This window comes from Anabrus simplex, chromosome 7, assembly GCF_040414725.1.
Source record: "Anabrus simplex isolate iqAnaSimp1 chromosome 7, ASM4041472v1, whole genome shotgun sequence".
Taxonomy (NCBI): domain Eukaryota; kingdom Metazoa; phylum Arthropoda; class Insecta; order Orthoptera; family Tettigoniidae; genus Anabrus; species Anabrus simplex.
This window is the reverse complement of record NC_090271.1, coordinates 162,626,957-162,639,391: the sequence shown is the minus strand read 5'-3', so window position 1 is coordinate 162,639,391 and position 12,435 is coordinate 162,626,957. Positions and strand designations below refer to the sequence as shown.

The 12,435-nt window shown below is 39.2% G+C and overlaps 1 protein-coding gene across 1 annotated transcript in view; it reads right to left on the bottom strand.

Moving 5' to 3' along the window:
- The window catches only part of tex (THO complex 3 homolog tex), a 71,698-nt gene that overhangs the window by 6,336 nt on the left and 52,927 nt on the right, over nt 1–12,435 (bottom strand). Inside the window, exon 4 of the mRNA XM_067150779.1 lies at nt 5,373–5,534. Within this exon, the coding sequence (XP_067006880.1) occupies nt 5,373–5,534 (162 nt within the window). The remainder of the gene's footprint in view (nt 1–5,372; nt 5,535–12,435) is intronic.

The window sequence follows — 12,435 nt, the reverse complement described above, 5'->3', positions numbered from 1 at the left end:
GGCTTCTTAACAATCCTGGGCAAGTTAAACACAATTTCAAATAGCAGAAATATTCGGAATTTCATATCAGAAATGTGTTACAATCAACAAAGCCATTATGGCATTTAAAGTCTGTGGTATTTGTCCACTGAACAGAGACATTTACAGTGAACCAGTTTTCTTACCATTTTCTGTAACAGACCAAGGCCATAGACAACCACCACCAAGTACAAATACATTTGGCGCTTCAGTCGCTCATGACGTACAGCCATCGACATTAGCAGCTGTTTCTACATCTGTCGCCTCAGACGATCACGACGTACAGCCACTTCTACAAATTCTAACACCACTGTCTCTCCGAGAGATATTGTGCCTTACCCTAAATGGAAAAGATATCAGAAGAGGAACAAAAAAGGAAAAAGGTCTGAAATTGTTTCTGGAACATCATTCAAGGAAAAACTAGAAAATGAGAAAGAGGACAGATTACTGAAGGCCAGTAAAAAATCCAAAAGGAAGCTCTTTGACAGCCAAAGTGAAAAAAATATTCCTAAGAAGAGTAAAGAAAATGAAACAGGGATCAAGACAAGTTGCGAGGAAATATTGTGCCCCGGATGCGAGGAACTGTACATCGAACCACCAACCGAAGACTGGATCCACTGCAGTGAATGCAGGGAATGGTGGCATGAGCTATGCTCAAATTACGAGGGGAAAAGCACGTTTATTTGTGATCATTGTTGAATGAAATGATGAACTTGGACTTGGTTCCCATTGGTTATCTTTTAAAATTTCAGTACCATTTAATATTATAATCTGCTAAGATTTCATTTTAATTGACTGATTTGTACTATGATAACTGGATTTTTATTAAAAGAGTAAGAAGAATAAGTCTTGTTCATTTTCCTAATCCGGCAGTTTAATGCGGAACCTTACCCCATAGCAAACGCACTCCTACCCCACTGTCGGGCAAGAGTGCGTTTTTGCAGCATATTTTTAGATTGGTACAAACACTCACTTTAAAATATAACTGTATATTATGAGTCGTGCAGAATGAAAGGGGATGGATAGCAGAATCGAACACGGAAATTATATTTAATTATGACGTTTACTTATGGCTCAGGATGGACTTGAACGTTAGGTGCGTAATCTTGCCCCACCTTACTCCACAGGAATTACTTGAATGCAAAATTCTCCCCATATCAATCTAGTTTGAGTCTTGTAAATCAATTTAGTTTCAAAATTGTAGAAAGACTGGTTCTTTTTTGCCACCTTATAAGCAGTATGAAATACTTTACAGGTAATTTCCTTTTCACTCTCTAATGACTTTAGACATACTGACTCAAGTTTTTCTTTCTTCCCTTCTGCAGTTATTTTATTAGCACTTTTATGTCCAGCACTTTCTTTGTGGCCAAAAATCTTTTTCCTGAAGAGATGTTAGCTTCTGTTTACGATTTTCTCCAAAAGACACAATTTCACAGTTTATCCACTCTTTTGATAGTCGCAAACCCACATTCTTCTGTACACCTAAACTTCCAACATTTTTGCACACTGAGCAACCTAACTTGCCGTCATGACAATACAACCAATCATATTTTCTTTACAAAATCGTTCTTTTGTTCTACACTCGAACAACTAGGCCACAGACTTTGAAACTCAATTTGAACTTTACAGACCCTTATGGAACTCGTCGACACATCTGTTGCTCCAAATTCCACACCTGAGTTTGATGATACTCCAGCTTGATGGACTGACGAACTGCTTGGGCAATTTTTTCGTTTGGTGGTAGGAACACAAAAATATTCTGAAATTCTTTCCATTATCGCCTCGTGGTCGACAGATTTAGGTTATGTCTATTGCCGCGTAAGAAGTAGTACAAACTACGGCTGAGAATGCAACAAACACAGGCAATTATCTACATCAATGAACAACAGTACTCTATATAGAGGGCAATCCAGATAAAACGTAACTAGAACTGGGACAATATACAAAACAGCTACAAAGTGAGCACAGAAAGAATAAGAACGAATACCATATATCAATGCTGCCCGCAAACCGGAAGAATGTTTTCGATTTCGATTCTCGACATAACAAGGCAATTGCGATATTTCCTTTTCAATTAAGGTCATTTAGCGCGGGAACAATAAAATTAATATTTTTAAAATTCCTTAACCTGAAAAAAATTTCATATTTGAAGTCTAAATGTTTTTTAGAGATTTGTATCCATGAAGAGGTTCCGGAATGCCGCTCCGGTGCGTTCTGCCAGGAAAAAAGCCCTGGCTGAAACCTTCTCATATCCTTCAGTTCTATTTCTAACTCTTGCATTGAAATCAATCTACATACCTGCCAACTTTCGAAAAGAGAAACCCGGTAGATCCTGAAACAGAAATTTTTTAACAACACGTGCATGCTTAACAGTCTGGAGACATAATGAAAAAGGACGGCAAGGGGGGGATTATAAACAATACTAATACAAGTCAAATACAGTAGAACCTCGATGCATCGTTCTCGGAACTGTCGTTTTCCCGTATTCATCGTTGAATTTATTCGGTCCAAAAAATGTTCCATATAAACCAATGTTAAATTTCCCCACATCTATCGTTTTATCGCATCGATCATATAAAAATTATTTGTCCTCAGGCACAATTTTCCCGCATTCATCGATTGCATGTTAGAAAAATATACACAACTTTTTTTTAATTTAGAGGGACTGCTCAATACTCTTAGCATATAATAGTGGCAACCTGGTACGCTAGAATGTACAATTGATTTGGAGTTGATAGTCTTGAACAAGGATCTTGTAGGCTGGAGTGCTGTGCGCAGGTTATTCACGCGTAACCTCACTACGAGACTCCTGGTGCAAACGCTTCTCCTCGACCCACTAACCGACCCCTAGAAGTATTCTTATTTACAAGAATTAAAACGTAAACAGCGCAAAACCCAAAATTTGCCACCATTTTCTGTGTTTGTATAGGCTGGCTAGCGCTGCAACTTCGTTGAAAAAAGAGAAAATCACGCAGTGCGCCAGATTCGTTTTAATTACTCACAGGGTGATAAATCGCGTCGTACCTTGTGGAGTATGTGGGTGCTAGAGGCCTGTTGACTCCTTTGTTGTCCTCTGCCCAATAATCTTGTTATAAGCCGGACCTAACCAAGCCAGACCAATAACCTTTTCTCATAGCCTAGTCTTGTAACTAGTTCGTAAGTTGGCAGCTTCCCACAAGCCGCTGTGACATCATTCCAGACGCCCCGCATTGAATTTCTAACCTCTGTGACATTGTCTGAGCTGAGCTGCGGCAGCCGCGCCATGTTGGGTATCTAACCTATCGTTCGCAAAGGGTCTCCGGAATCTTTTCCTAAATACGGGTTATCGCCTTAATATCCACGTATATTTTTAATTTGCTATAAAAGAACTGAACTTAAAGGTTTTCAATTATTACGAAATGTGTAAAGAAAACAGCGTAAAAGTCATGCTTTTTATTTTCACCTCCTAGGCCTATATCATGGTTGTAATATTTTGATACCGTTATGTATAGTATGAGCTATATGGTTAACACGTATTGACCTTTGGTTCAAGGGGTCTCGATTGGGCGAGGATTTAAACTTTCCTTGGTTAATTCCAACGGTTTGGGGGCTGTCTGTTTGCCGAATTAAATATTAGAATTCATCTTAGATAGGGCCGCATTTTCATATGCGCATAGATCGCCTATCATGCGACAACTCGAAAGACCTGCACCCAGCTCCGGAGGCCATGCGCCATTATTGTTGTTCTTATAATAATAATAATAATAATAATAATAATAATAATAATAATAATAATATATTTACATACCAAAAAATGTCCCAATACAGTATCCGTATTTTATTATTTTGCTTTCCCCTTATTTTTTATGTTGCCCAGATTTATAGTTTTCCCACATCGGTCGTCATTTTCCCCCTGCCCCCTGAAAAACGATTCATTGAGGTTTTCCTGTATATGTTATGATCAACCCTGAAATTAAATACACGAAGTTACATCTTGACGAGTGCTCATCTGTTTTCATTTAACACTGGGAACACTTTCCGTGATCGTATAAAACAAGGAAATTAAGCAGAATATGCCTCATGAAAAGACTGATAATATCGTTTCCTAGTAACTCATTATGAACACCACTAAAAATAAATTTGTCACACAATTCCACGAGTTTCAGAACTACCGTCAATGTTACACACACGCACAAACAAAGCCTTTCAGTTCCTATGAAGCAAGACGCAGTTACTAAAGTTGTTTTATATAAATTCCCAGCCTGGTACTTTTCACGGATTTCTTTTCTTCAAAATCACAGCCTGCTACTTGTTTGGGAACATCTCACTGAATGAAGTAGCAGTTGAGGTTAAACAGGTGATAAAAGCACAGTGATAATCGATAATGTGATTATCGATACATTTACCGGTTGAATTTCAAACATTGCATCTCGAATTACCAGCTACTATTGAAAGTCAAACAAATCTGATTTGACCGCAGAAAGCAAAACCAAGTGTGGATATTCAAAATCCGTACAATAATGTTCATTCGTACAACCACAAAACACACTCAAAATCCGTACATTTTACAGAAAAACTGGAATACTTGGCAGATATGAATCTATCTATCTATCTATCCATGTCATTAGCTCATTTAAAAGACTAACAGAAACTATGTTGGGTGCAATAGTATTCCTGATGAACAGTCCTACCTCACACTCTGCCCTTCCTTCTTTAACACCTGTTAAGAACACTTTATAATCTTTCCTCTCTTTCTTGTTATGTCCTCTTAGAGAATACATCTTCATACATCCAGACACATCCTCTTTGATGACTCAGTCAGTTCTACTTCTTTCTTCCATAATCCCTATTAATACTGATAGCTCCCCATCAAATTGCATTTCGTTCACAAAGTTGTTTCCAAGGAGCTCCTTGCCTGTCAAATGGAAGTGGGACTCCAGTGCTCCCATTGATACAAGGCTTGTTTAAAACATTCTGAGAGTGCTTGGTAAAAACTGAGTGAAGCAGGATGCTAACTTTCTCACACATAGTCCCAGTGAGAATCTCTCCTCTTATGGGTTACTGACCACCGGTGGATTGCATAGTCCTAGCTGCCTGAGCACAAGGAGGTCCATCACTCAGAATATGTCCCGAAATGCCCACTCCTTTTCCGTAGCAAACGGTATCCTAACTCTCAGGACGACTTACTAGGCCACTCAGCCGTTGCCCATAGCTCACGAACTAGGATGACTACAGTAACCCAAATCACGAACAATAACCATCAAGAATACTAATTAAATTACCAACAATTGAGAGGCCTGTATTGGATGTTTTCAAGCTAACTCACTGTAAACTGTTTTCAGATTTCATTTAGATGTCAATTCTGATACAAATACCTTGAAAATGTCCGTAAACATGCTAGCTCCTCAACATCCCAGAGAGAAACCAATGCATCAGCAGATCCTGTTGCAAAGTAGCGACCTGTTGGGTCTAGTTCTATACAGATGCAAGTGCCTGGGTGAGCCTTCAGTATGTGCTGGAGCTCCAGGTCAGGATAGCTAAAACACAAACTTTGTATCAACAAAAACAAACTTCAGGGGGATCCCTATCAAAGTAGTTTGATTTAAAATGCAACAGCCATGAAACCATTAGACAATAGATCATGATACACTGGAGATCACCTTACATACAAAGCTTACGATCTATGGGAAACACAAATGTCACTTTAAAACAACAGCTGAAGACATTAACTGCAAGCATGGACTGAAAACCTCAGATCTATTAAAGAAAGGAAATAACACATTCAAAAAAACTTCTCAGGAAGCTGCCTACCAAGAAGTATACCAAATAAATTGCCAACAATTGAGAAGCCTGTACTGGGCATCCTCAAGTTAGTTAACCCCTCAGCGTCGCAGCCATTTCAAGATCTTCCTGTCCCGCGGCCAGATGAGATTTCAACTACGCGCGACTGAAATACACTGATTCACTTCAAGCGTTACTACAAGTATACGAATAGCCCGATATTCACGAAATGTGGAATTCCTTATGATAGAACTATGTAAATGCAGATAATTACATAATTGTTTCGCATTCACTTAGCAATTTAGTTTCATGTGATAGAGTTCGAAGCACTCTTCGAGACAGACACCCAAGTCACACTCCTGGCAGCAGTACACCGTCGTCTTCTTTTCGCCGTGTTTTGAACACACAATACAACGTCTCTGAGGTTTGCATTTCTCACTCTTGGGTGCTAATTTCCTGATAAAACATCTGTCCTGCAACCTTCAAATTGTATTATTTGATGTGTGCCGGCCTTGAGTATTTCGTTCCTCGCCCGAGCGGGCGTATTTTGTAAACAAACCTTCCATCAGCCGAACCCGATAAGATAACTTCTCAATGTTTGTCCCTGTGACTTGTCTGAATATTATTAGAGAATTCAGGAATCGGAATTCACCGTTGAAAACTTCCCTTTGACCTGTATAATTATCCATAGCCTCCCACACGAAATTTCCAAGTACTGGTTCCTCCTCATCGTCACTCTCATCATTTACCACTGCATCGGCTACAGCCACATCATCTATTTGAGTATCACTGCTGCTAATACTGTCACTACTACTTCCAACTAAACTTTCATCTGAATTGTACAATATTTCAAGCACGTTACTGTCAGTCAAACCACGGCTGGAGCTAGCCATTGAGGGCGGCGCATCACACGAACTGATGAAGCTGCAGCGAGACCGAAAGCAGAAGGATGAAACTGAATGAGGCGAATAACATTTATGACGGAAAATCCAACTTGATACATATTTCAGATAAAAGGTCAAGACATCGTCTTTCAAACGAGATATATACCATGAACAACTGGTTCTCGTATCGTATGACGGAAAGCAGCAATAACTCATGCCTACACAGTGCGCTCATGGAGAGTTACAAAAATATTACAGCTGAGAAATAAAGGCAAATATAATAAATAAACCGCACTCCTTAATGTAAAATAGAGCAAAGAACATCAAGGGAAAAGACAAACTTATCAGCATCATTTCTTTATTTTATTTTGTGAGAAAGAATGAAGCAAACAGACCTTTTTAAAAACAGATATTAGTGCTCAGACTTACTTGACAAATACTTATCCTTACAAAAACAATTTCATTTTAATGATTTTCAATTCTTATCTACAATACTGGTAAACCCGAAAACGTCTTCTTGGAAACAAAACAATTTGTATTTTCATAACTCAAAAACTCTTCGCGCTACAGCCGTAAATGCGAAACCATATATGGGTCTATACGACGTATAGATGTCGGCGGCTATGGAAGAAAAGAGGGTCTATACCACGTATAGATTTCAGCGCTGAGGGGTTAACTGTAACCGTTCTTTAGAAGCTAGAGACTTATAGTTTATAAGAAAATGACAGTTATATTATGCACTATCAAAATGTAAACAATGTAATGTAAACAAAAGAATGACATCTTCAGACTTCCTACAATTTTCTTGAGAGCATCACATTTAGTGTGTTTCTAATTTATTGCTAGGAAATCACTTTCATGGAAGCTTTGTGATGTCAATGGAGATCAATGACTATCAAAACATAAGTTTTGCTCTCATTAGTATAAGACACCCTCGAAGAAACCATATTCTACATTGTGCGGTGAGTTTTACAAGACAAGAAAAAGCGTGATGTAGGCCTAATGAGAAAAATCCATTTCTTATTTCAGCACCATCGGTTATCCTGACTACATCAGGGTGCCTGCCCGTAACCTAAATCTGTTTCCCTGTATTTTCCCTGGTGTTCCCATTTTCCCTGCATTAAATTTAGTGGAACATGGTACATAAGAGTGACACTCTAGTATGTTTATCATACTCCAGATTAATCATATTGAAACATATTTTGCATGGACACTTCCACTGCCATAAATGTACTGTAAGTTAAACGAGCTACACCTTATCATAAAGTGCCAATCTGAGAAGTGGGTTATTGCTATCAGTAATCCCATCGTAAATGGCCACTACAAGAAACACTACAACCAAGGAAAATGAAATACAATGATTGCTCACAACAGGCCCATCAGTCAATCACTCTTCAAACCAATGCCTGTGCTCATCAGGAACCTTATTCTTGAAATTGACAAGAGTGATCGTGCCGGTTTCTAATCACGCTCGTACCAGAAACGTATGGGTTAGTGTTCAGAAAAACAGGAATAAGATTCCAGTTCCTATAGTAAATGGAAGCACCGTTCGAATACATATACTGGTCAACCAGTGTGCATAGGAATAAGCATCAGCGAATTTCCTCCTTAATAGTGAGGCAAAATATATAATATAGTTAGCACCTCTATGTTATATGGGTAGCTTTTAAAACAATGCATTTTAATAGGAACATTAAGAAGATAAAAGTTATTGTCTTTTTCATTTATAATATTATTATAATTTAAGTTTAAACTTCGTCACTACCATACAGTCGTTCTTACAGAAGCACTCTACGCAGTGGAGACATCATTAAATACCAACGTCAATGACATGAAAATATTTGGACCCAAGATTCAAGATGGTATCTGGATGTGCAAAAGCTCAGAACAACTGTATTCGCTGACTGAACGATTCGCCTCACTTGCACGGAAAATAGTATGAAATTGAACGGTCATACAGCAAGAATGGACTACTTCCTTGACCAAGAAAATATTCCACATCATCAACGGAACAAAACAATCCAAAATACGCTGGCCGGAAGACACCCAAAGTGACCTCACAGAAATAGATTTTGACCCAATGGCAACTACACAGACTTCATACAGGCAGAAAATCAATACATATAACTTCATACCCAAGAACACAACAGGAAGGAATTTAAAAATCAAAAACACATGGACACAAGAAAGAAGAGACACTCAGAGTGAAAGGATAATGAAGTTTCAGGAAAATAAGGATAATAAGAAAACCATTGCTAAGTAATGGTTCTGTGTGTTCCTTACAGGGAAAAACACAATGTGTGTAAATATATATAAAGGCATTTACAAATGAATGGGGGAAGTTATTATCTATGAACATTTAATTTTACTATCAAGGTAAAGACCTGGAATTATGTTATTCTTCAGAGTGAATCATAAGCTACATCACATTCAATCTAATGCAATAAGTACTAGATATGTTGTACACCTTGAGCAATTTAGCGCAAGTATGTCTATCATTTTCATTCACTCTCCTTCACTGCCATGCGCATTCACTCTTTCTGTCTCCATCTCTCTCTCAAAGTACTACGGGCTGGTTTGTACGGGTAGAGTAGCGAGGTGAGTAGAGTGGATAGTAGAGCTACTAGCATCGTGTAAACAACTGGGATAGTAGCAAGTAGAGTAGAGTAGCTAGTACGCAGTAGTGTAGAGTGGGTTTCCGCTGTGGTAAAGTAACTCTACCACTATCCTACCCCCTCCACCAGAACCGAGCTCCGAGAGCTGGCGGAGAGGGCCGAGATCGCTCGATTTTTCAGTTGGCGCGTTATTCGCCTATTTCCATGTGTGTACTGACGGTATTCCGCTGAGCATTTTTGTGCGTTTATTTGGTGGCAAAATCAAGTGTACGGAAGAAGAAACATGTAAATTTGCAGAACCGACAGTGAAAAAAGAATGTTTATGGAACATAAACAGCATTATTTACAGAAACTAAAATATGAGACGGGTGGTGGAAGAGGACTTGATTACGAAAATAGGTAAAGAGGGTTTTGGTTTTATGGAACTTAAACAGAATTTTTTTTAAAATACGATGTACCTACAACCATAAACTGACGAAAATTGGTAAATCCAAGAAGTTTGGAGGTGGTGCCGCCGACATCTACACTCCCTCTCTTAAGTGGTTTAGTAAAGTATAATTTGCAAGGTAATACTGAAAGCCGCCCGCCTCTGTGGTGTGGTTAGTGTGATTAGCTGCCACTACCGGAAGCCCGGGTTTGATTCCCGACTCTGCCACGAAATTTGAAAAGTAGTACGAGGACTGAACGGGGTCCACTCAGCCTCGGGAGGTCAACTCAGTAGAGGTGGGATTGATTCCTACCTCAGCCATCCTGGAAGTGGTTTTCCGTGGTTTCCAGCTTCTCCCCCAGGCAAAAGCCGAGATGGTACCTAACTTAAGGCCACGGCCTCTTCCTTCCCTCTTCCTTGTCTATCCCTTCCAATCTTCCCATCCCCCACTAGGGCCCCTGTTCAGCATAGCAGGTGACACCGCCTGGGCGAGGTACTGGTCATCCTCACCAGTTGTATCCCCCGATCCAATGTCTCATGCTCCAGGACACTACCCTTGAGGCGGTAGAGGTGGGTCCCTCACTGAGTCCGAGGGAAAAATCAACCCTGGAGGGTGAGCAGATTAATAAAGAAAGAAGAATATTAAAAGCCACAACGTAACATTATAGCTCAGTGATATTAAGGGGAGGTACACCTTTGGAGGTCAAACAAATGCAGGTGTATTGTCCTATAATGGAGAACAGACCTCCCTCTTTTTGATGGAAGAAGGATTTAAAAAATACCTAAACCTATAATAGTTTTGAAGATGCAACAACAAATATAAACAAGTGTCAGCTGGATTGTCCCTTTAGATGAAGGTTTCTCAAGTTTCAGTGTTACACAGCGTGTTCATCATGTGTCTCGACGTGTTTAAGTTAGACAATGATGCAGGACTGTGTACTTTAATCATATTAATAACTGAACCCTTTGGTCCACAAAGGTCATGGGTTCATAACATACATAGGGATCTTCTACCTCGTATCACTTGAGAATGCCATTAATTTTAAGCAATAACAGTAATGTCCACAACAAATAGAATAATTTTCATATTTTGTTTGGAATATCCAAAATAATTATTGTTTACAGTACAATGTCAGGTCTTGAAACTTAATCTCTACACCTGGGCCGTACAAGCAACGAACAAACTAATTCTCTACACCTGGGCCGTACAAGCAACGAACAAACTAATTATATAAATAGATCAGTAATTGGGGTATTTATGGCAAAGAAGCTACTACAAATTAGGCCTACGCCAGCGTGATTTACAGTGTACTGATGGCTATTATCATTGGCCAAGAACTTCAGAGTCACCTCAGGCTTAAATCTCGGTGTTATTGCATTTCTCATCACTGTGTTGTGTCTTTGAATTTGCGGTGTTATAGCATCTAACAGTGTCTGAAAGTTATCAGGCTTCGATCTCGTACACTTTCTGTATTCTTCTTTATACTCTGTCGCAAGTTCTCTCAGAATTAATGTTGATGCTCCGAGTGTTTCTCTCCTAAGCCAGCCTCTTACCCATTCCCTTCTTTCCTCATTTGCTTCTTCTAATGCTTCACTAACCTCTTGCATTAATATGTTTGCAAATGTCTTTAAACTCTTCGTTACGATGTGCTTGCGTCTTGACATGGTGCTACTACTCTACTCTACTGTATGACTCTACTCCCGTATGAACGATACAAGTGTCAACTCTACCAGACAGTGGTAGAGTAGAGTAGAGTAACGTGGCTACTCTACCCGTGTAAACCAGCCCTACTCGCTACACATGACTCACGTCGTGTCTACCCATCAGTCTTGCCCGATTATTCTGCTTGGGTCCAGTCTTAGATTGAAAGCTTAACTTTCACATGACAAGTCATTTCCCTGAGTTTTCCCCATATACTCTCTGCTTTTTTAATTTCCTTGTGCTTTCCCTGTTTTTCTAAAAAACGGGTACCTTGTACATTATGACAGCATCAACAAGAGTCACCAGCATTCACTGGAAAGTCCCTAAAAAGTATGACTTTCAAACAGAGTGCTTCTTCCAGAAGTGTAGGATGGCTTTTGACCCAATTAAATCGTTCAATGCAACAACATCCACTGAATGTTGCCAGTCAACAGGTATACTCTGTATAGAATTACCTGCAGAGTTCAGGTTTGGATTTCATTTTCTCACCCACTGAGTACTGATGAATACTAAGTTTTCATGAACAGATTTGTGGTTGGTATTCAATATTTAACTTCTGAGAGGTACACTGTAACTGTAACTTACTGGCTTTTACAGTTATCTGAAACTGTACTGCCTACTTCTGCTTTTCCCACACTAGTGGGGTTGCAGGTGTGATTTGTGTAGCTAGCACATGCAGACTTGCCCCAGTTTTATGGCCAGATGCCCTTTGTGACGCCAACCCTATGTGGAACGATGTATTCAACTTTCCGTGTTAGTTGACAGTAAAATGTGTTGTGTGAAAATGAAAAGTTGTGTATCAAGAGAAACAGAAATACCTAGTCCTCGAGCCAGAATAATTAACTAGACGTGGCAAAAATATCCGACCTAGCCAGGGATTGAACCCATATTTTTTGCACTAGAGAAAGATAGATTATCATCACATTCATCATCATTATTATACTTGCCAACCTTCAAAAATAACAAAATAAAATCAGGAAACTGAGGAGAAAAATCAGGGAAAATTAGGAGTATCAGTTTTGTCAAAAA